The sequence below is a fragment of the Schistocerca gregaria genome, chromosome 2, assembly GCF_023897955.1.
Source record: "Schistocerca gregaria isolate iqSchGreg1 chromosome 2, iqSchGreg1.2, whole genome shotgun sequence".
Lineage (NCBI taxonomy): Eukaryota > Metazoa > Arthropoda > Insecta > Orthoptera > Acrididae > Schistocerca > Schistocerca gregaria.
This window is the reverse complement of record NC_064921.1, coordinates 767,198,583-767,224,866: the sequence shown is the minus strand read 5'-3', so window position 1 is coordinate 767,224,866 and position 26,284 is coordinate 767,198,583. Positions and strand designations below refer to the sequence as shown.

Below are 26,284 nucleotides of genomic sequence, written 5' to 3'. Positions count from 1 at the left end.
TCGACTACATTCCATTATCCTCGTTTAGGTTTTGTTGATGTTCATCTTATATCCTTCCTTCAAGACACCATCCATTCCGTTCAACTGCTCTTCCAAGTCCTTTGCTGTCTCTGACAGAATTACAATGTCATCGGTGAACCTCAAAGTTTTTATTTCTTCTCCATGGACTTTAATACCTACTCCAAATTTTTTCTTTTGTTTCCTTTACTGCTTGCTCAATATACAGATTGAATAACATCAGGGAGAGGCTACAACCCTGTCTCACTCCCTTCCCAACCACTGCTTCCCTTTCATGCCCCTCAACTCTTATAATTGCCATTTGGTTTCTATACAAATTGTAAATAGCCTTTTGCTCCCTATATTTTACCCTTGCCGCCTTCAGAATTTGAAAGAAAGTATTCCAGTCAACATTGTCAAAAGCTTGCTCTAAGTCTACAAATGCTAGAAACGTAGGTTTGCCTTTCTTTAATCTTTCTTCTAAGATAAGTCGTAAGGTCAGTATTGCCTCACATGTTCCAGTATTTCTATGGAATCCAAACTGATCTTCCCTGACATCAGCTTCTACTAGTTTTTCCATTCGTCTGTAAAGAATTCACATTAGTATTTTGCAGCCGTGACTTATTAAACTGACAGTTTGGTAATTTTCACATCTGTCAACACCTGCTTTCTTTGAGATTGGGATTATTATATTCTTCTTGAAGTCTGAGAGTATTTCACTTGTCTCATACATCTTGCTCACCAGATGGTAGAGTTTTGACAGGACTGGCTCTCCCAAGTCCGTCAGTAGTTCTAATGGAATGTTGTCTACTCCTGGGGTCTTGTTTCAACTCAGGTCTTTCAGTGCTCTGTCATACTCTTCATGCAGTATCATATCTTCCATTTCATCTTCATCTACATCCTCTTCCATTTCCATAATATTGTCCTCAAGTACATTGCCCTTGTATAGACCCTCTATATACCCCTTCCACCTTTCTGCTTTCCCTTCTTTGCTTATAACTGGGTTTCCATCTGAGCTCTTGATTCTTCTTTTCTCCAAAGGTCTCTTTAATTTTCCTGTAGGCAGTATCTATCTTACCCCAAGTGAGATAGGCCTCTACATCCTTACATTTATCCTCTAGCCATCCCTGCTTAGCCATTTTGCACTTAGCCATTTTGCACTTCCTGTCAGCCTCATTTTTGAGACGTTTGTATTCCTTTTTGCCTGCTTCACTTATTGCATTTTTGTATTTTCTCCTTTCATCAATTAAATTCAATATTTTGTCTGTTATCCTAGGATTTCCACTAGCCCTCATCTTTTTACCTACTTGATCCTCTGCTGCCTTCACTACTTCATCCCTCAAAGCTACTCATTCTTCTTCTACTGTATTTCTTTCCTCCATTCCTTCCATTTGTTCCCTTATGCTCTCCGTGAGACTCTGTACAACCTCTGGTTCTTTCAGTTTATCCAGGTCCCATCTCCTTAAATTCCCAACTTTTTGCAGTTTCTTCAATTTTAATCTAAAGTTCATAACCAATAGATTGTGGTCAGAGTCCACATCTGCCCCTGGAAATGTCTTACAATTTAAAACCTGGTTCCTATATCTCTGTCTTACCATTATATAATCTATCTGATACCTTCTAGTATCTCCAGGGTTCTTCCATGTATACAACCTTCTTTCATGATTCTTGAACCAAGTGTTAGCTATGATTAAGTTATGCTCTGCACAAAATTCTACCAGGTGGCTTCCTCTTTCATTTCTTACCCCCAATCCATATTCACCTACTACGTTTCCTTCTCTCCCTTTTCCTACAAACGAATTCCAGTCACCCATGACTATTAAATTTTCGTCTCCCTTCACTATCTGAATAATTTCTTTTATTTCAATTTTTTCATCATCTGCAGACCTAGTTGGCATATAAACTTATACTACTGTAGTAGGCGTGGGCTTCGTGTCTATCTTGGCCACAATAATGCGTTCACTATGCTGTTTGTAGTAGCTTGCCTGCATTCCTATTTTTTTATTCATTATTAAACCTACTCCTGCATTACCCCTATTTGACTTTGTATTTATAACCCTGTATTTGCCTGACCAAAAGTCTTGTTCCTCCTGCCACCGAACTTCACAAATTCCCATTATATCTTACTTTAACCTATCCATGTCCCTTTTTAAATTTTCTAACCTACCTGCCCGATTAAGGGATCTGACATTTCACGCTTCGATCCGTAGAACGCCAGTTTTCTTTCTCCTGATAACGACGTCCTCTTGAGTAGTCCCCGCCCGGAGATCCGAATGGGGGACTATTTTACCTCTGGAATATTTTACCCAAGAGGATGCCATCATCATTAACCATACAGTAAAGCTGCATGCCCTCAGGAAAAATTATGGCTGTAGTTTCCCCTTGCTTTCAACCGTTCGCAGTACCAGCACAGCAAGGCCGTTTTGGTTACAAGGCCAGATCAGTCAATCATCCAGTCTGTTGCCCCTGCAACTGCTGACAAGGCTGCTGCCCCTCTTCAGGAACCACGCATTTGTCAGGCCTCTCAACAGATACCCCTCCATTGTGGTTTCACCTACAGTATGGCTATCTGTATCGCTGAGGCACTCAAGCCTCCCCACCAACGGCAAGGTCCATGGTTCATGGGGGGCGGGGGAACTTTGAAGGTGCAACAGATTTACTAAAGAGACTGCTTACACCACACTTGTCCTTCCTATTCTGAAGTATTGCTGTGTGGTGTGAGATCCACATCAGGTGGAACTGGTGGATGACATCAAAAAAGTTCAAAGAAGGGCAGCCTGTTTTGTATTATCACAAAATAGGAGAGATAGTGCCGCAGACATGATAAATGAACTGGAGTGGCAATCATTAAAACAAAGGAATTTTTTGTTGCAATGGGATTTTCTCATGAAATTTCAATCACCAGTTTTCTCCTTCAATTGCGAAAACATTCTGTTTGCACCCACCTACGTAGGGAGAAATGATCATCACGATAAAGTAAGAGAAATCAGGGCTCACACAGGAAAATTTAAGTGCTTGTTTTTCCCATATGCCATTTGAGAGTGGAACAGTAGATAGACAGCTTGAAGGTGGTTCATTGAATGCTTTGCCAGGCACTTTATTGTGAATAGCAGAGTAATCATGCAGATGTAGATGTAGAAGTTGTATATTTCTGTACTTGTACTGTACATACATCAGCATTGCCTCTCATTTTCTGTTGCATAAAAAAATATCTATATATCCACCATATCATTTGACAGTTTCAGATACAGTTAATAATGGTCTAATATAAAGGCTGAATCCAGTTGTGTGAACTGAATAATGTTCTAAAAAAAGCAATCACAGTGGCTTTTCATTTATTGAACAACAGCACAACGATACTAACAACTACATGAAGATAGTCCACCACTCTGTAGTTGACTGCAACAAAAATGAAGTGTCAGATTACCAACAAAACAACACTACCACTAACTCTATTGACAATTTCAACTTATGAATAAGGTAGCAAGTGATTTAGTTAATAAATTAGCAGGCATTTTCTTTGACTCTAAGTATTGGCAACAATCTCACTTCTTTGCACACATTGTCTAATAAAATGTATTCTAGCACAAACATGTTTCACTCTAGAACGCAGCACATGATTCTATGACATTCTAATAGAACTGTGGCTGCCTTGAACATGATTACAGAAGTTTAATGCTTATTACTCAACAATTCTCCTGTCAGTCATCTCAAATACACTGCATCTTTTTTCTGCAGAATTTAAATCTGCATATCCAGCTTCAGTAGTGATAGGGCAACATCCTTCACTTTTCTTCTTTCCCAAAGAATTAACCAAAGAATTATATTTTTCTCCAACAGACAAACACTCTCATATTGTTACTCATCTACAAAATTTTAGTCAACAAAACCAGTTACATGGAGCTCTTTAAAATCCCCCTTTTTTGAACATAACCCCATAGCTCACAGAACCCCTGAGATAGTAAAGAATTGTTCTGCAGCTCTCCAATGCACACTAGCAAACTAACAATCGTGTTGGGTTAAAAAACTTGCTGTATAAGATATGTCAGGTCTCTTATTCGTATTGATATACAGCAAATGTTCCCCAAGTTCCTGATATAGCACTTGAACGTTATCACCCTGCACACCCAAAGCTTTAATCGAGCTTCCATTGGTGTTCCTACCAGAGTAATATCAAACAGATTAAAGCACTTCATCACATCTGTAATACAACCGTTTCACATTACCTTCCTCCCAGCTGCTAGTTGTACATATGCCTAGGTAGGACTTGGATTATCCTCAGTCTTTAACTTCAAAATGTTCAAATAATCCCTGATATGACTCCTTCTCCACCACACTGTTATTATAAAAGGCATAGGAACCATCAACATAAAAAAACAACAATTCCAAGACATTTACCTTAACTTTTAATGAAGAGCAATCTTCATCAGTATTTGCAACGTAACCCAGATCTAAAAGTACACATTTTGCCCTTTCATTTAGATGTCTAGCTGACTGTTTTAAACTATAAGTGGTCTTACATAGTTTATAGACGCTACCTTCATTAACTTTTGATATAAAACCTTCTGGCTGCTTCATGAGAATGATTTCCTCCCTGTCCTCATAGAGAAAAGTAGTTTTAATATAACCCTTATTACCCTTAAGATCAAGATTTACAGCTAATGAGAGTTCTAAGAAAACTATGTCTTGTATCTGGTGAAAGGTTTCATCATATTTTTTTCCAAACTTTTGAGTAAATCCCCCTAGCAACAAATCTAGCATGATAGGGTGCTGTGCAATCTGAATTCCTTTTCAATTTAACTATCCACTTATTATGTATGATACTTTAACTCTTTGATAGATCCACCAAATTCCCAAACCCTAGCATTCCTGAAACACTTTATCTACTCTTTTATGGCCCTTACCCAGTCTTCTTGATCAGTCACTGACATGGCCTCATCCAGGTTCACAGGACCTTTTCCCAAAGTGGAAAAAGTCACTTACCAAATAGGTGACAAAATCTGGTTACTCCTTAGGTTTGGGTACACAGGCCGGCCTCCTGACTGACTGGTAACCTTCAGGAGCACCATGGTCCATTACAGTATCTCAGTCTCCTCTACCTCTGCCACCGACTGAGCATCTCGGATGTAGTCTTGATCTTGATTGGTACCAGCGCTGTCACTCAGTACTGCTGGTTTCCACTACTTCCTCTGCCTTTTTCTATTCAGCATCCTGTTTACCTATCTAAAACACACAATAATCTGAGCTTACAGCTGGTGGTGCCTTGGTATTGTCAGTTTTGCACTGATTCTCCAGAAAAACATTAGTCTTGCCTTTCATAATTTTCTCATGTTTCTGTGGATAATTTAGTGTGAAACCTATTGTCATTTCACTGAAACCTACAATGAAGTACAGTCCAAAGTGAGCTAACAAATTTTCAGTCAGATGTTGATAAGATTTTGTATCGTATGACTATAATCAATGAGTCACAGTTGGAATAAACTATTTCATAGAAGTACTGTGGTGCAACACTTTGTAGGGATATGGAATGGAATGACCACATAGGCTCAGTTGCTGGGGGAGCAAGTGGTAGACTTTGGTTTAGTGGTAGAATACTGGGGAACTGCAATCATTCTACAGAGGAAATCACTTACAAATCACGTGTGCAATACATTCTAGAATACTGCTCAACTCTTTGGGACCTATACCAGACATGTCTAACAGGGGATATTGAACACTTACAGAGAAGGAGCTGCGTGGAGCGGCCATGCAGTTTGAGGCACCATGTCACAGACTGTGCGGCCCCTCCTGCCAGAGGTTCAAGTCCTCCCTTGGGCATGGATGTGTGTGTGTTGTTCTTAGCATAAGTTACTTTTAGTGGTGTGTAAGTCTAGGGACTGATGACCTAAGCAGTTTGGTCCCTTAGGAATTCACACACATTTTGAATAGAGAAGGGCTGAATGAATGGTCACAGGTTTGTATGGCCCATGGAAGAGTGTTATCAAGATGCTGAAGAAACTGAGCTGACAAACTCTTGAAGATAGGCATAAACTAATATGGGAAAGTCTACTAACTACATTTCAAGAACTGGTAGTAAATGATGACTCCAGGAGTATACTACAACCCATGTATCACTCACATAGAGATTTTGAGGAAAAGATTAGAATAATTCTACATCTACATCTACATTTATACTCTGCAAGCCACCCAACAGTGTGTGGTGGAGGGCACTTTATGTGCCACTGTCATTACCTCCCTTTACTGCTCCAGTCGTGTATGGTTCACAGTAAGTCTCTCTGATTTTACATTCGTGATCTCCTCAGAAGGTATAAGTAGGAGGAAGCAATATATTCAATACCTCATACAGAAATGAACCCTCTCGAAACCTGGACAGCAAGCTACACCACAATGCAGAGCGCCTCTCTTGCAGAGTCTGCCAGTTGAGTTTGCCAAACATCTCCGGAATGCTATCACACTTACCACATAACCCTATGACGAAACGCGCCACTCTTCTTAGGATCTTCTCTATCTCCTCTGTCAACCCGACCTGGTACAGACCCCACACTGATGAGCAATACTCAAGTATAGGTCAAACGAGTGTTTCGTAAGCCACCTCCTTTGTTGATGGACTACATTTTCTAAGGACTCTCCCAATGAATCTCAACCTGGCACCCAACTTACCAACAATTAATTTTATATGATCATTCCACTTCAGATAGTTCCGCATGCATACTCCCAGATATTTTACAGAAGTAACTGCTACCAGTGTTTGTTCCGCTATCATATAATCATACAATAAAGTATCCCTCTCTCTATGAATTTGCAAATACATTACATTTGTCTATGTTAAGGGTCAGTTGCCACTCCCTGCTCCAAGTGCCTGTCCACTGCAGATCTTCCTGAATTTCACTGCAATTTTCTAATGCTGCAACTTCTGTGTATACTACAGCATCATCTGCGAAAAGCCTCATGGAACTTCTGACACTATTACTATCCAAAAATATCTACTATATTACTAACAGCTAGAGAATGCTCAATTGACAAAGGTACGACATTTGATTCAAATACAGAGCACACACAGAGACATTAAAAAAATTATTCTTCCCACATCCCAAATAAATGTACAATAGAACTTACCCTTTGCCATGCTCTTCACAGTGGTTTGCAGAGTGTAAATGTAGATGATGTAGATGTAGAAGTGACACCCAGTTTCACTCTATTTTGATCTGGTATATGGAGAATGGATCAATAAGTAAACATTTTTAAATGGTTTGAAGAAGATAGTTCACCTTTCCATAATTCCTGTGGAGTCTTATAATTAAGTGATGTTCTTTATGTAAACAGCTGTATTGCTTGACTCTGCCCAATGCTACTTGATTATACCAGAATCAAGTAACATGCATTATGTCATTGCAACAATTCATCTTTTAGTCCTATCAAAAGACCATTCATTATCTGATACTCAATCTCTTTCTCCCTGAGACATTAATAAAACTTAAGAGTTTACAGATTCAGTGTCATTGTCTTATCTAATAGCTTTGGTGTTTGTGTCAACCCCATTTTCTACCCAAGTTTTAAACTCACACAAAAATTGAAATCTTCATCTTTACCCTTGATAAAATACCAGAATGTCCTTCTGTAATAATCATCCACTAGTAAATATGTGTACTTAATCATACTGCGTGATATTTGCTCCATGAAACCAAATAAATCCATATGCACCCCAAGTAAAGCACCTCAGATGCACATTGTCCTCCACCCTTAGGAAATGGAAATTTAGACATATTATCAAGCTCAAATGTTTTACACTTGTCAACAGGTTCAAAATCACAATACTCTAACTTCACACCTCCACTCTGTAAACATGATTTAAGTCCAATGTCAGCTTTACACAACCAAGTCTATGACATTCTACATTCTATATTTTACTAACAGCTAGAGAATGCTCAATTGACAAAGGTACAACATTTGATTCAAATACAGAACAAAGTAGCTCACCATTTTTAACATCTTACATTTGTCTTTGTTAAACAACATTAATACCTCTCTAAGCCAAAGCAGAAACAATTAACAGTTTAGTGGCCAAGCCTTGAACAACAATAACATTTCTGACTGAAGATGTACCACGTGAACTGACATTAAAATTTCTCTTTCCTTCACTTACTAACTCAACACTATCAGCATACTTCACAAATTTGTGTCTGCAATTTTCTGGTACAAAATCTTGAAGCCATCCCTATCTTAAAGTCAGGTGTGATTATGATCTGGAGTAAATGATTTACTCATTTTGCTTGAAATCCAACACACCAAGTGAACAATGCAGTGACTTGTCTGCTTCCTTGAAACCCTTTTTTGATGGTTCTTGCCTCTGGGGACATTTAGACGTGAAGTGACCAAACTTTCAGAAACTGAAACATTTTCTTTTATCTTGCTTGTCTTTGGAAAAAACACGCCTATGCTTTATTGAACTGCTTAGTGAATAAAGCATTATTACCACCATCTTTGTCCAAGCTGAGGTATTCCTCCACACTTGTATTTTAATTTTTTCAGATGCAAAATTTTCATCCATTACCTATCTGGTAAGGCAGACAAACTTTTGGAAAACCTTTCAGCATAATGAGTGAAATTTATCCACCATGAACTGGTTTGCCATTGCTCTGCAATTTTTCAGTTAAATCCAGAATATGAGTTATGTAGTTCAGAACATTTCTTTAAAATTTGGATAATATAGTGTCCAATGGAGCATCCCAGTTTTTCAGCCACCCAGTTTTATTCTAACTAGCGAGCAGGTTACCCAGGGTGTCCCAAGCTTCCTTTGCCTTTGTCTTGTTTTCCACTGTACAGAGACTTAACCATGTGCAAAAGGAAAGTATTCATACATCTGTATCTTTCTATGCATTTACATCAGCACTTACACCCCTGGTGCTATCCCATAATCTTCACACATTAGCATTAATTTCATCCCAAGCTTCCATGTGTCTAGTCATTCTTGTCCTTTAGTTTGTCTACCACTGGAGTAATGGTTTCATCAACCTTAAATTTGAAGATATTTTTGGAAATATGAATACCCAGGCACTAAATCATATAATTGATCTGTTCAGAAAAAATATTCCAAATGCTGATGAGATTGATGAACCATTGCTAGCATGATGTACTTGCATCACTCATTATAACTGTATTTATACATTAGCATTACACTGTGTACACAAGTGACAAAAGTCACAACAACACAAAGATAGTCTATCATTTCACAGATGGTTACAGCAAAGACGAAATGAGGAGCCAGATTACCAACATAACAAATACCCCCAACATGCTCTAGCTTTCTTCAAACTGATATTGAACTGGTACATGTTTGTGTGATTGGGCAGGATGCAAATTAGTCTAGATTAGATTAAATGTACTTTTTCTTCCAATTGATACACAGTGAGGAGATCTCAAGGATGTAGAACATGTCACTAAACAACAGTACACAATATATATTTACAAAGAATGAAGATATACCAATGTATCTTCCATGAGTCTCAAAGGAAATGGTCACCAAGGATGTGAAATAAGTCATAAAATCTTAAATTTATTTTTATTTAAAAGGTGATAACTTGTCACAAATCATGTAAATGTGCAGTACACCAAGAGGCATATGACAATGCTTAGGCTATTGTGGCAACACATCATTAAAGGTAATAATCATTTTACAGCACTTAAGAGGGTCATTCTGGAAGTAATGGCTCCTTTTTTTATTCATGGAAACTACAAGAGATACGTAAATCACAACAGTACAACTAAATAGAGCAATATTTCAGCTACAGACTGTCTTTTTTCCACATAATCATCACCATTTGTTATGTACTTTTGAGAACGATGAAACAGAGCCTGTATGCCAAGCTTGTAAAACTCAGAACCAGCTGAAGCTAATCACTTTCTTGCAGCCTTGACAACAGCATCTGAGTCTTGAAAATGTTCACCACATAGTCCATATTTCTGAGGCCCAAGGAGATGGGAGTCTGAAGGCACTAAATTGGGACTGTATGATGGATGTGGTAAGACAGTCCAGCCAAATTTGCAGTTAGTTGTGTGGTCACAGAACTGGTGTAGGGCCTGGTGTTATCATGTTGCAGGTGAAAGTTGGTCTTTTTCTCTGGCCTTGTCCTGGCAGTTCTGGCTTTCAGCTTAGTCCGTGTCATCTTGTGGCATGCTGAACTGACAATTTCTTCAGGCTCCAAAAGAATCACAACCTGACTATCCCAGGGGAGTGTGCACATTATGTGCACATTACTTTGCCAGCAGATGGCTGTCTCTTTAATATCTTCTTTGACAGATAATTTCTGTGTCCCCATTCCAGGGACTACCTTTTGGATTTCAGCTCATAGTGGTGACACATCTCACCTCCAGTGATGATGCTATTCAGAAAACTGACACCTTCAGCTTTATATTGGTCCATAAGGTCCAATCAATGAGTTTTTTATTCTTCTGTATGCTTCTGTGGGACCCATTTCCTTGTGATAACTATTAACTTCCAACATTGTTTCCAAGGCATTACAGCCAACATACAGCTTTACACATAATTCTCTGGTTACTATCTGCCAATCAGTATGGATTAGTTGATCAAGATGCTCTTCATTGTGGGGGATGACAGCTGTGCAGAGTCAATCAGGCTGTGGCTTGTTGTGCACACCCTTTTCACCACCTTGAAAATGCTGTACCCATCACCCTGCATTGCTCACATGTATTGTTTCATCTCCATACACCTTTAGCAAGCATCAATAGATTTCAATCAGTGAAATTTCTTCAGCAGTGAGGAATTCAATCACACACTGCTCTTTTATAAGTGTGTCCATATCAGACTCAGTTTTGGAACACTCCTCTGCTGAGACCAACTGCCACAGGACAATGGAACCACCTGCAAATGAAATAGCAAGGTTGACGTATTCTTAGCACTGGACCAATGACATCTGGTGTGGGCATCCAAACTTACCACAAAAAAATAGGAGGTATTACTATCAGAATGACCTCATGTATATTGATCTAATAACTGCACTGAATATGTGCAGAAGTCAGACTTTATGTCTTAGTTAGATTATTTGACATTATTAGTAATATGAACACGTAAATCAGTTCTGCTAAGAAATTCATCCCTGGGCCTGGTTTACAGAGTTCAAATTTTTTTGTGATGTGGGTGGCAGGTTTGGGGGAGGGGGGTGAGGGTGGGGGGAGGTTGATCAGTTGCCCTATTCCCCTGAAAATGCCATTGACCAGAACTCTTTTTCAAGTAATTGTTTCCAGAAAGCAGAGCAGCAGTATACTTCCACACAATTGAAACAAATACACTCAAGCCCAGACACTGCAATTTTAAATGAACCATTGTTCACACTCCTTTAGCATATTTCATAAATACCCCTCAACTACTTTCACTGTTACTATAACAACTTAAATATACTTTTAACACATATTCACAGACTTTTTTGCAAATCTACAGAGGGGAAATTTTTATCTTTCTTGTGCTGTCAAAAGACAATGTTAATAACTCTTTTCAGAAATGACTGTTGAGTCCCCAAATGGAGAAAACAACACATGTCCCATGAAGTGCTTTGAAAAGTTCAGTGAATGTTGTTATCAAATCAAGAAAACATCATTCAGTTTTAAAATAAGGTGTACAAGGCACCACATATTTATGAAAATATTTATAAGAAGGCTGTAAATTAATATTGAAGGCATATTTTGTAATCAATCGGAGTATTAATGTTACATTTCTGTAGATGTCCAACAAAATATGTAGCAAACTGCTGTATAATCTAATGTCCAGTGAAACATGTAGTAGATTGCTGTATAGTCTAAAAGCAAGTGTCACCTGTAGGTAAAACTAACAGTACCACATCTCATTCAATAAACAAAGGTTTACAGAAAAAAGCTATTTCAATCATATGTGTCAATGGAACCTTAAGCAGTTTCAGATTGAATATTCTTGTCTGTTTCTGCAATACAAGTCATGAACAGATCTAGTGCTTGCCTAACCTTTCTGATATATTGTCTTAACACTGTTCTGTGTTAGTTCTGATTCTTTCAGAGAATGCAACAATTATATGCCAGTATTTGTCTCACTCATTCTGTATCGTATGTTGTTATATTTCTGAATGTGAGCACCATCAGCAGTTTCTATATCAGAACAAATTGGATCAATACTAAGCACATCTTTAATTATTTTTTCTCTTCTGCACATTTAAACAGAAATTATACAAATCTCCATAACTGTTATATCAAAGTTCATAAGAAATCTTGATTTTTTTTTCTTTTTGGTTAACTGCACTGTATTGTGATGTGAGTCTTTATGTTAGTTAGATTTCACTATCCATAGCCAATAAATCAGCTGAGATTGTTTTCAATACCAAGTATCACTTCTCAGCATCTTTCTCCATGGATATGCACAAACCTTTTTTTTTTTTAAGACTTCGAGGAACAAGCATAAGCGTGCATTTTTAACAGGCTGTATCATGAATTTACTGAACTTCTTAAATTTAACTTGTGTACAGAGCAGTGCAGATAACATTCATCTAGATACACTTTTGTCCAGTTTCGGACCAACAGGCCACATGAATTTTGAGTTACTGTTGTGTGGCTTCAGATAAAACTCTAAAATAACGTATCAACAAGCATAGAAAGTCAAAGCTTGAATGTCATTGACAACTTGTTTTCAGAATGAAGCTTTCACTCTAGAGCACGATATTCCATGTAACAAAACCTCCAAATTAGTTGATCATATGTCAGATCAATACTCAGTTCCATACCACAAACTAATTATGGTGATCAAGCATTACCTTTCATCAGCCATTAATTTGGAGAAATAATTACATGCTAAGCTTAAAGACAGATCTGATGCTCACGATGGAAGTGTCAGTTTTCATACACTTGATCTTTCATTTTTGATGATCCAATAAAATTTTGTCTCTGTTTTTCACTGTTTTGTTTCATTTTCTTTGATCCACCAGCAACTGTGTTCTTACCAGAATTCATTATGAAGCATCTCTATACATGACTAATAAACAGCACAGTCTTTGACAGTTGACAGTAATGTTAACAAATTGTTGTAAGCTCATTCTTTGTTAATAGCAACCATGGCTGTACATTTTATGCCATATACTGAATGGAGTAGAAATCAGTCGAGCCACTGACTTAGGTTGTTTCTGCAGTTATCACAGTTTTCTATTGGTCTTTATCTTTGAGACAAGGCAATAGATTAGCTTCATTTCTGCACTATATCCTGACCCCAGATAAGTCCATAAATACCATAAAACTATTTATGAAAAATTTCAGGCTTAGGTGGTTTCTACAATCACTAATCCATTTACATGAAACATTTAAGCATTTATAAACTTCCATGCATGACTTCTGCCCAATGAAGGACAAAACACAGGTGTGATGCTTGCATTATGTGAGAGAGGTGAGGTTTGATCCATCCTTACTTTCCTTCTCTATATGGGAGTCTGTGTATTGGGTGGAACTTTCTTACTCTTCTACTCTTATCCCCTTTCAAGACTGTCGAAGTTAAAATGCACACATAGTAATAATGTACATTTAATGTCTGGTTCAGATAGTGAATGATACAGGCTTCTAAAGTTGGCAGAATTTGTCATTAACAAGAAATATGAGAGTAATTTATAGTTAATTACATACTCATTATCACAGCTGAAACAAGCACAAACTCAGATGCAAAAAGCATTAACATATAATTAGAAAGTAGACAAGTATCTGATTCCAACTCAGTGGCTAATGAATTTAATGACTATTTTAGCAATATAGAAAATGACCTTATACAACAAAAACTTTGAAACTAGAAATACACATTGCTCTCACAGTGGAAGACCTCCCAAAATATCCATGTTTCTCAAACAGGTCACACAAGATGAGCTCATACTGGCAATGAGGTCACTCATGAAACTTTCATCTGGGATTTATGATGTTCCAGAATGCATTGTAAAACAAATAGGGAAGTATATTGTTGATCCTCTGAAATTTATTATTAATCATTCATTTTCAACTGGTAGATTTCCTGACCTAAAGGTTGTTAAGGTCACACCATTATGAAAAAAGGTAGTCACAGGCAATATTAACAATTATAGGCATGTAGGACAGCTTAGTGTCTTCTCGAAGATCTTTGAGAAGCTCCTTTCTAATAGGCCGCAAGAATTTACAAACTAATACTCATTACTATCAAACTGTCAGCATAGAATCTGGGAATCCAGATCCATAGCCACAGATTTCTGTGAGTATGTAAATGCAATCCTGAAAGCCTGGGACCAAGGGGAAATGGCTAATGGAATATTTCTGGACTTATCTAAAGTGTTTGATGTTATAGATCATGCTACCCAGCTACACAAAATAGAAAATAAGGGTATTAGAGGTATTCCAAATAAATGGATCAAATCATATCTTTAAAAAATGGCAACAAAAAGTTATTCTTAAACATGACACACAAACTGGAAACATCATAAGAACAACAACACACTTGTCAGGGAAAACTTTCCTCAAATATGGTGTGCCAAAAGTGTCCATATTAGGCCCAATTCTCTTCCTTCTGTATGTAAATAATCTGAGGACTCTGTTCATGACAAAAAGAAAATTCTGTTTGCAGATGGCATGATCATTTTGATAAGAGGATCAGATAAAAAAGATCTTCAGTTCAAATGTTTAAATATGTGTGAATTCCTAAGGGACCAAACTGCCGAAGTCATTGGTACCTAGACTTACACACTACTTAAACTACCTTAAACTAACTTATGCTATGAACAAACACACACCCATGCCCAAGGGAGGACTCGAATGTCCAGTGCGAGGGGCTGACCTTCAGTCATCAGCAGTTAGGACACTGATGTAACTTTCAGACAGGTTTCAAAGAAATAAGTTCGTTATAAATACTGAAAAAATTGTAGCCATAGACTTTTACATATACCACAAAAAGCAGCAGAATGACCTCCAGTTTAAAATAAACAACAAAAGCTTAAAACAGAAATTTTTGGTACTACATCTTCAGGATGATCTCAAATGGAACACAAATATTCATTATCTAACACATAAACTGTCATCTATTTGCCCTGTGCTAAGGGTACTGAACTTGAGCTGTAAGAGAGAAGCAGTACTGCAGGCATACAGTGCACATTTCCCGTGTGCAATCAGATATGGAATCATATTCTGGGGAAATTCACCATGTAGCCAAACTATATTCAAAACACAAAAATTAGCTGTTAGAATCGTGTGAAACAAAAAGAAACAAGATTCCTGTCAAACAAGAAATATTCTAAACCTTTTGTGCTTGTATAGACATGAAGCAATACTCTTCACATGAGAATATTTAACAATTTCCAATGCTTATAAACAAAACAGCTCTGTACATAATCTTGATACAGGAAATTGCAATAAAATTTTTATATCTCACATCAGAAAATCTGCCAACCAGAAGAGTGCCATACATAATGCTCATACATAGTGCCCATACATATGTATTATCTAACCATGTCTATAGTAATCATTTGTGGCGTATCAACTACATAGGTAGTAAATGTTACTAAGACTTAATGTGTAATCAGGATTAATTTCTGTATTGTCTTTATGTTTAAATGTGTTCATATCTATATATTGTATAACAGTATTGTTGGTAGGAATCATTTATGGGGTTTCAATTATACATGTAGTAAATGTTACTTAAACTGAATGCAAAATCATGGTTAATTTCTGTCTTGTTCAAATGTGAAAAATTTGTAATTTTTATCTCTGCATTATATTTTGACTTTACCTATATCTACACAAGATGTCACAGGACAAAATAAAAATAAATAAATAAATACTTTGACTGATGGTCATAATTTCTCAAAATACTGTATTACATAACTCTAATAATACTGATATAACTTCTGTATTCTCTACTATGTGATACATATTAGAGTTTTCAATTCTGAAAAAATTAGCTTCATTTACAATTTTGACTAGCTGCTGAACTAAAAAAAAATATGGTTGCTTTACATCAAAGGAAATTTTCAGTTTGACTACATTTATCTGTAGGTTGTTCATTCATGATTTTTTTTTAAATCAATATTTGTTTAGGAAAATTAAATTTTCTCCTGCTTTTTTATTGTCCTTATGCTCATTAAAAGACAGGTTAGCATCTCTCAGTCGTTTGTACTGATATAATTTCATGCCATTGCTTCTTCCTTGATCCTCCCATTGACCCTATATCTCATAGATTATTTTTTTCTCTTTCAGAAGCTGTAAAGCCACACAGAGAAACCTGAAATGTGCCTGAGAATCTTGTGAGGATGTATCTCTCAATGGGGTCCCCACTGTTCTGATGGTCACTTCATCTACCAATATACTTCAGTGAAACCACAAGAAGATATTTCCAACTACTGCATGTGGCCAAAGTACACAGATTCAATGATTCAATGTATCTGTCAAGAACTTCTAGCAAACCTCACTAGAATTTATCAGACACATTATTTTAATAGCTTACAGCAGTTTGCTTCTTCAGTGTGTGCCAGATAAGGAGATGACCAAATGTTTGCACAGTCTCTGAGAGTTAGGGAGAGTTGAAAGGGAGTGGGGCAGGTCTGCTCATATTAACTCATACTAGTTTTGTAGTGAATGACCAAACCATTTCAAGATTTCACAGCAATGATTCTGGGTACAATTTTCTACTAGTCAATATCCATTATATGACCTTGTTGTTCAATTGACATTAAATTTATAGATATGTCTATGTGGCAGGACAGAATATGGGTTCAATTTGTAAAGATCTTTTTTTCCTAGGGTATGGCCATGGAGATGATTACTTCAGTTTCATACCAAGCCATGTTTTTTAGATTCAGGAAAAGTTATGAATACAAAACATTTGAATCTGGTAAAATGTTTGTTCATACACTCAAAATAATTCTCTCTGTTTCACTATAACATACAGAGTAAATTAATGATGCAACATTTCAACTTTTGATTGTCATTGCAAGTATATTCTGTATTTGCATTCTTCCTTACCTGTTGCACTTATTGTGAACAATTAAGCAACTGATTTTAACTTATTCTTGGTCAAAATTTACTTTCATGTTTAGTTGTGTTACCATACACTGGTGTGGTCTTCAATATTTGACTTTTGTTTTAAAAAGTCGTAAGTTATTCTAAATAGTTCAGTATAATTATGCACTGTATACAGTTTTATACATAAACAATATTATAACTGGCAGTTGCAGCATCTTATTGAATACAGTATCAGACAAACTCTCAGACAAGAAACTATTATAAGTATCCTGTTGCGAGCAAATAATTTATGCATCAGTTGTTTAAAATTCATTCAAGAACAATGTTATGTCATACACTTAGTTGAAATGGAATAACAACTGTAATTTTAATGTCTTGAGAAAATCTCTAGCAATATTGTCTCTTATTTTATTTTATTGTGATCTGCCATGGTACCTAATGCAATAGCATTTTAATCATTTCGCAATAGTGACAAGTCTATATTTTTACATAAATTCATTCAGTTGTTGTGGTCTGCCATGGCACTGAATGTAATAGCATTTTAATCAGTCTTCTGTAGTCACAATCCTATATTTTTATGTAAATTCTTCCAGATGGATATAATGCATAGATGCAAGTTCATTTTGGAACTGGAAAATTATTGTTAGTTATCTTATTTCAACAATGAGATTTCTTGTTTTGTATTACATATTTCATGTTTGTCATTTACTATCCATTTTATCCACTCAAAATTACAGAAACTCATTCTGGTTTATTTGACAACTCAAGATATGTTACAAATCATTCCCAGACACAGTACAAGTTGTCTTTCAGTAAACAGTCCAACCAAAGTCCAGTTCGTGCAGTGTCAGAGTACCATCTGTTAATAATAGAGTCTAAAAGGTAAGTATTCATAAACCAAGTCCAGTGTGCAATTCCACTCATGGCTAGTAGAATCGTAACTGGCTCAGACTGGTCCTTGGCTGGCTTATATACAGGGGATGTCAGAGGATGCTCCTGGTGACAAGTGCCACCCGTGTAGTGGCACCATAGCCATCAACACTAATGCTGCATCAGCTAATCACATTTTACAGTGACATCAGGTTGTGCCAATATACGTCCCTTTCTACCCCCCTCCCCCAGCAGCAACTATTGGGGAGAAGAGGCATGTGGCATATGGGCCAGTAGAGCTGCCACCAGGAAAGATGACAGATTACAGGCATCACTGCAGAATGCTAGAGCAGAAGAAGGCTTGACAGAAGTTGCATGAACTGTCTCAGGATCCAATGGTCCATTAGGGACATGGAGGAGGGGGCAGAGAAGCAGGAGGCGGCTGATCGTGAAGGTAGGGATGAAGCTGATTTTGATGGTGTTGCAAGGACCCATGTGGGCAGAAATCATCTCACAGACCCAAGATGGGCGCCATCAAAACTTGTGGACATCACCAAAATCCCCAGCTAGGACAGAGAAGCCTCAGAAAAAACATTTACTGGCAGAGGTGAGAGCAGTCCAAGAGGGCACAGTGAGGGCAGCCATGAAGTCAGTCTGGCATAATGTGGCTTTCAAATTGAGGGGACCTGTAAGTTGCCAGAAAAATACAGAGGGCATTAGGTGCATTGTTGGGCTTCATTTCCACCTGGAATAGGCTCCTGAAAATGTGGATACAGTTTCTACATGACTGTTGGAGGTTGAATGAAAAAGTTCTGTATGAATGTGGTGAATCCTTGTATAGGTACAAAACTATTCAAAGGCATGGGGGGAGAACACTGTCCTATTATATGAAATCATGAAGTACATAGGTGCCTTTAAGAGCAACGATTTTTTCCAAGGTCGTGGTAGTAGTGGCTGAAGTGACCTGGGATGTGTGGAAGATAAAAGGGAATGGAAAAAGGAATCAGTCATAACCAACCATGTGGAACTCAAAAATGGGCTGGCAGAATCTAGGCAGGTACTCTCCCACAGCTCCTCAGAACTGGGAGAGGAAGAGAACTGCATGGTAGGAGTAGCTTGATGGGCCTGCCAGGCAGAACATTGGCAGACAGTGTTACCAGTGGAGTGACCCATTAACTATGGAGTATGTGCATTAACACTTATTCACAGTTAAGTCCCATAGTGCTCAGAGCCATTTGAACCATTGAACTAATTCAAACAAGTGAATCTGTCCAGTTATGTTTGAAGGTGTCCTCTAGAGCAAGAGTCACTATGTGATCTTCATTCAAGTACAGAGTAGCCACCATCTTAAGAGTGACATTTGAATATATCACAGAAAGTCTTTAGAGTGGTGCAAGGTCTTTTGGATTGTGTGGAATGTACTGTTTCATGAACCATAAACCCAAAAGCATGGAAAGAGTCTCCCCTTAAAACATTGTCCACTCTGGAGTCCACTACCACAATAACATTTACTGGATGAGTGATTTGATTCTAAGTAAGCAAAAGTTGTCCTAATAAGGATACAAGAAGGCTTGCTAGGCTCAAAGGTTTGTCTTGGCAGCCTACAAAGACAGTGATGCTAAACTTAAGTAAGTGGTTTGACTTATCAATGACACAGAAGCACCAGTATCAAGAAGTAACTCCACTGATGTTTGTTTATGAATTCATCTAAGTACATTTTCTGAGCTGAATTCTGAGAAGTCTAAACTTCTGTAGGTTTATTGTTCACTTGGTTCACTTCCACAGGTTGAGATGTATTTTTGGCACAACTGCTAAAGCATATCTCTTGCAAATGTCCCTTTTTGCAACGCCTGTGACATGTTGCACATAAATGGTGCTTGCATTACATGCATCATGAAGAGAACAGTGTTTACAGATGGGCAACAGTGCTGTAAGTGACATACCCCATTTTCATTGGTGTTGTTGTTTATGCGGTCATCCAGACCATGGAGAAGGCACGGGCCCTGGTGGCATGATGTCCACATGACCTATACTGGTGAGCTGACTGCCACTTCATCTTATTCCATCATAAACAAGCTCTGGGCTGCATGGAAAGTTTCAAAGGCTTGAGCTATTTACATTACTTCCATCAGAGAAGGATTTTGGTTCCTTATTGTATGGTTCCTCACTTCGAAGTAGGGGTTAAGACACACTATAACGTACCTGGTTAAAGAGCCATTATAGATTGTCCATGAAAACATTCAAAATTGCAATTGCTACTTGATCTTTGTGGGTCAGCAGCTACCAAAATTTTAAGTTGGAAGCAATAATATGTTTCTTCATCAAGACATGTTCTTGTAATAACAAAAATATTCTAGGCAGCTCAAGTTCCAGCAGCTTTGATAGTGGCTCTAGTTTTTGCATTTGGTGACAGAACTTGGTGTTTCTTGGCAAGAATATGGTCTGTTGTCTTTCCATGCTGAAAATTTGGCAAACCAAAAAATTGAAATTAATCATCAGTAGTAAGTGTCTCACTCTTCACTTTGTGCATTAAAGGGTGGAAAAACTGTAAACACAGGTAGCACAGAAGAATTGTCTTTTGCATTCAGTATGGCTCGCACTGCTGCTGTTAGCTCTTGATAACTCCACATAGTTTGCAGTAGTGGTAGTAGTTGCTGTTGCTAGATGGTTGAAGATCCACAGTCTTGCCTAATCACAAAAATGTTCAAAGTGTGACTTGCATGTTTCACAGGTCTCGAGTTGTCACCGCTTTTGTACAGATGATCTACACCCAAAACTAGTGGAGATTCATTCTGATTTAATAGACAATTTGAGATATTTTACACTATGGATTCTAACATTTATCTTCAAAAGGTATTAATACAAAAGTATGAGTAAAATGATAAACCAGGAGTTTGAATTTTTGGTACACCTGGTATCAATATTTGAAAGAAGCATGAAGCACATGTTCACAACTACATAATCAGTGTCAGTCCTAGATATGTGGTAGGCTCCCACAGTAGTTATATGTATTACAACTATTCATTTTTTCTTCAAAATTCAGTGTTGGTTGCACCATATGTTCATGTCCTAATTTGTGCAAACCTTCTACAGTTCCATTAGGAAGTTAAACATGGAAAATATTTCTTGACAGTTCCTTTATGTGTGTTTCAATAATGACACTTATATTCAGACTATTGAACTTCCAAACCCATAACAGTAATCATCAGCATTAATTATGTACTTCCTATTTAATCTTCACAACAACAGATTTAACCCAGTCATTTCAATCACATAGGAAAACTCTTGTCATATACAGTTCTTTATAGGTACACTGTTAATACTATTTCTATATTTCACCTGGCTCCATTCTGTTCTCATTTTTAGCATTCTCCAAATCTTGCACAATAGTGTCAAAGATAGAATGAGAACTTAGCATTTAGTAATGTTTTTATGGATCATGTTAACATTTATGATGAGTAAAGATTCTACAATTGTGGTTTAGCCTACCAGTTCCCTCATTTGCTGAATAAGTTTCCAACATTATGTAGGAAGATATCTGATTTCTTCCTTTCTTAATATTATGCATAACCAATATGTTATTACCAGACCTAGATTTTCAATCTGCTGCTGTTTTTTTTTAAAGTATTTGTCATACTTTTACAAAATGTTCAAATAATAATGTTCTTGATTGCTACAAAGTCACTTTTCTATGTGGATTTTATCTGCAATTGACATGCTTTGCTTAAAACTATATTGTTCGCCCAACAGCTGAAAGCTGCGTCCAGCTGAAAGCTGAGTCCAGTACAAAGTAAAGCAAAGAACACAGCCAGAAAAAAGAATTTTCAAGAGGAGTAGGCAAGAAGCCACACATCATTCACATGTAAAACTAAATAGACAAGATATTTATCTTTTAAGTTTCTGAATCATTGTTAAAGGTGTTGCAACTGCCATGTTATTTGTGTTTTTGAAATATTGTGTTCCATTACCTGGCTTCCATCCAGCAGTATACAGCAGTTGTCAAATGTTCAGAATTCAGCTATTTATGTTTAATTTGCATAATGATTATTAGGAAGATAAATTTGTTATTTTTTCTTGTTTTTAAATTCAATCAACCACTTCTTTTAAAAATAGGTGTAAAATCTAACTGCAGTTTTTAAAAATATGATATTATTATATATTTGCAAATATATTTTATACTGATTTGAATCAAGGTACAAATTGTCTGTGATATGTTGTTTCCAGTATTTTAAATATTAGTATATGATACTGCAGTCAGTATGTGTTGAAAAGTGCACCAGAGTCTACTGAACTTTACTTATTCTGTTTTATATTTAATAAACATAAAACTGATAAAACTCATCTTTTGTTTCCATGTTTTGCTAACAATACCTTAATTCCAGTTACCAAATATATGAGTGTGTGTGAGATAAAAAGACAGAGGGAAAGGAAGACTTAGAGAAAAAAACAAGACAGAATAATAGTAGCAAATAGAGAAATTGTAGTTGCATTTGATAAGTTCCATCTGCTGTCAACAAGAGTAACTTAGAAGTAGGTATCCTTGATATAGCGAAACAACTCAAATTGCTTAATAAATGGAAGTCTTCCAGTTGAAGTTATATACCAATTAAATTCCTTTCAGAGCATGCTGACATAATAGCTCCATAGTTAGCAGTGCCATAAAACTACTTGCTTCACTAAAGATCAGAAAGATGTGCAGGTCACACTAATTCTTGAGAAAGGCAATAGGAGTTATCTACTGAATTTCAGACCCATATCAGTGACATCAATTTGCAGCAGAATTTCGGAATATATACTACGTTCAAACATTATGAATTACCTTGAAGAAAATGGTCTACTGATGCACAGTCAGCATGAATTCAGAAAACAGCTTTCTTGTGCAACACAGCTCTTCATTGTCATGAAGTAATGAGTGCCTTTGATTGTGTAAATCATGGAATTCTTTTAGATAAGCTAAATCATTATGGTTTGAGTGAGGCAGGGCACAAATGGTTTAATTCATACTTAACTGGAAGAATGCAGAAAGTTGAAATAAGTGGTTCGTGTAATGTTAAAACAACAGCTGATTCCTCAAACTGGGGTGCTATCAAGCACAGGCTCCCACAGGGTTCGGTCTTAGGTCCTTTACTGTTCTTGATATACATTAATGACTTACCATTCCACATTGATGAAGATGCAAAGTTAGTTCTTTTTGCTGATGATACAAGTATAGTAATAACATCCAAAAACCAAGAACTAAGTGATGTAATTGTAAATGATGTTTTTCACAAAATTATTAAGTGGTTCTCAGCAAACGGACTCTCTTTAAATTTTGATAAAACACAGTATATACAGTTCCGTACAGTAAATGGCACAACTCCAGTAATAAATATAGAATTTGAACAGAAGTCTGTAGCTAAGGCAGAATTTTCAAAATTTTTAGGTGTGTCCATTGATGAGAGGTTAAACTGGAAGCAACACATTGATGGTCTGCTGAAACGTCTGAGTTCAGCTACATATGCTATTAGGGTTATTGCAAATTTTGGTGATAAGAATCTCAGTAAATTAGCTTACTATGCCTACTTTCATTCACTGCTTTCGTATGGCATCATATTCTAGGGTAATTCATCGTTGAGTAGAAAAGTATTCTTTGCACAAGAACGTGTAATCAGAATAATTGCTGGAGCCCACCCACAGTTATCCTGCAGACATCTATTTAAGGATCTAGGGATCCTCACAGTAACCTCACAGTATATATATTCCCTTATGAAATTTGTTGATAATAATCCAAGCCAATTCAAAAGTAATAGCAGTGTGCATACTTATAACACCAGGAGAAAGGATGATCTTCACTATGCAGGGTTAAATCTGACTTTGGCACAGAAAGGGGTAAATTATGCTGCCACAAAAGTCTTTGGGCACCTACCAAACAGCATCAAAAGCCTGACAGATAGCCAACTAACATTTAAAAATAAATTAAAAGAATTTCTAGATGACAACTCCTTCTACTCATTGGCTGAATTTTTAGATATAAACTAAGTAAAAAAAAAAAAAAACTTATTCATTAGTGTCATGCAATATTTTGTGTAATGTAATTTCTTGTACAGACATCTTTTATTAACCTGACACGTTCCACATCATTACGAAGTGTTGTATTCATGATCTATGGAACAAGTATTAATCTAATCTAATCTAATCTAATCTAATCTACTGATTGGGAATCTCAAATTGATTCTACATATCCAGATTTCCTGAAGGCTTTGGATACCATTCCTCACAAGCAGCTTAATCAAATTGCATGCCTATGGACTATTGTCTCCATTGTGTGAGTGGATTCATTTTTTCCTGTCAGTCACAGGTCATAGTAATTAAGGGAAAGTCATTGAGTAAAACAGAAGTGATATCTGACAGGCCCTCTGCCATTCTTAATCTATGTAAACTATTTACAAGATAATTTGAGCAGCCGTCTTAGACTGTTTGCACATGATTCTCTCATGTACTGTCTCATGAAGCCATCAGAATATCAAAACCAATTGCAAAATGATTTAGAAAATATCTGTGTAACTTAAAAAGTGACAAGTGATTCTAAATAATGATAAGTGTGAGGTCGTCTACATGAGTACTAAAAGGAATCCATTAAATTTCAATTACATGATAAATCAAACAAAAGGCTGCCAATTCAACAAAGTACCAAAAAACAACAATTACAATCAAGTTAAACTGTAATGATCACACAGATGATGATGTGGGAAATGTAAACCAAAAATTGCATTTTATTGGCAGAACACTTGAGAGAAGCAACACATCCGCTAAAGAGTGTCCGCCTTGCACTTGTCCATCCTCTGCTAAAGAATTGCTATGCAGTATGGGATCCTTACCAGATAGGATTGATGGAGGACTTTGAAAAAGTTCAAGGAAGGGTTGTTCATTTTGTGTTGCCATGCCATGTGAGTTATGGTAGCAATCTAGCAATTATTAAAACAAATGTGTTTTTCATTGCAGTGAGATATTTTCACGAATTTTCAATCTCCAACTTTCTACTGCGAATGTGAAAATATTTTGTTGACACCCAAGTACATAGTGAGAAACAATAAAATAAGAGAAATCAGAGCGCATGTAAAAAGATTTAAGTGTTTGCTTTTCTTGCAAACTGTTTGAGAGAGAAGCAGTATTGAAATAGTGTGAAAGTGGTTTGATGGACACCCTATCAGACATTTAACTGTGAACTGTAGAGCAGTCATGTAGACATAGTTATCGGCTCAGAGAGTTTTAAGAATATGTGTTTGCCAATATTTATTTGACTGTTATACAATTGTTTATCTTTTTTAATACTCATGAAGAGGAATGGTTGGGAGAGGACTTCTTTGTTAGTTGTAACCATGATAGAATTCTTGTAGTGTTGATTTAAATGAAAGACGTATCTCATTACTCGAGGTGAAATACAAGTTCAGTCTTTTACATAATAGCTCCAACAACTGATTGTACAAAAGTATTTTCTTGCATTTACATGTAAGAAGATGCAATCAACATTCGTACTGACAACAGCCAATTGAGCACACTTGGAAAATCATCATACAGCTCATACATATTATTGTATTATTATAGTCTGTATCTCTGTATATTTCATGGTACACTAATTACTATGTCAGTTCATGATGTTGTATTCTTCAGTCTAAAGACTGCCTTGGTGCAGCTCTCCAGGGTACTATAACCTGTGTGAGCTTCTTCATCCCTACAGAACTATTGTAACATTATTTTGTTTGAACCTGCTTACTACAGTCCAGCCTTGGTCTCCCTCCACACTTTTATACTCAGGCCCCCTCCTCCGCATCCTGCCCCCCCCCCCCCCCCAACTTCCATGTCACACACATGCACACAAATCCAGAGTGATGCTTGTTGATGCCTCAGATTGTGACCTATCACCTGATCCCTTTTTGTAGGTACGTGGTGACACAAATTTCTTGACTCACAACTTCAGTTGAATGCCTACTCCTCAGTCCTGTGATATACCCATCTGATTTTCAGCATTCTTCTGGAGCACTACATTTCAAAAGTTTCTATTCTGCTCCTCACTGAGCTATTTATTGTCCATATTTAACTTCCATACAAGGCTAAGTTTCAGACAAATACCCTCCGAAAATACTCCCTAACACTGAAATTTTTATTCCATTTTAACAAATTTATCTCTTTCAGAATTACATTTCTTGCTGTTGCCTTCCTTCATTTTGTATCCACTTTCTTTTCTGTAATCATCAATTACTTTTATGCCAAATATCTCTACTAGTTTTAGTGTCTCATTATATATTCTAATGTCTCCATCATCATCTGATTTCATTTTATTATATTCCACTGCCCTTGAGTTACTTTTGTTGAGATTCATCTTGTAGTCCATTTCAAGATACTATCAGTTTCTTCAGTTGGTCTTCTGAAGTCCTTTGCTATT

General features: G+C 36.8%; 1 protein-coding gene across 2 annotated transcripts in view; it reads left to right on the top strand.

Moving 5' to 3' along the window:
• LOC126334992 (sodium-independent sulfate anion transporter-like) overlaps positions 1-22,203 on the top strand; it is a 183,679-nt gene extending 161,476 nt beyond the window's left edge. For both annotated transcript variants that reach the window (XM_049997809.1, XM_049997808.1), the window contains exon 12: positions 16,228-22,203. In XM_049997809.1, coding sequence (XP_049853766.1) covers positions 16,228-16,256 — 29 coding nt within the window. In that variant the 3' untranslated portion in view covers positions 16,257-22,203. The remainder of the gene's footprint in view (positions 1-16,227) is intronic.
• Positions 22,204-26,284: the final 4,081 nt, after the last annotated feature.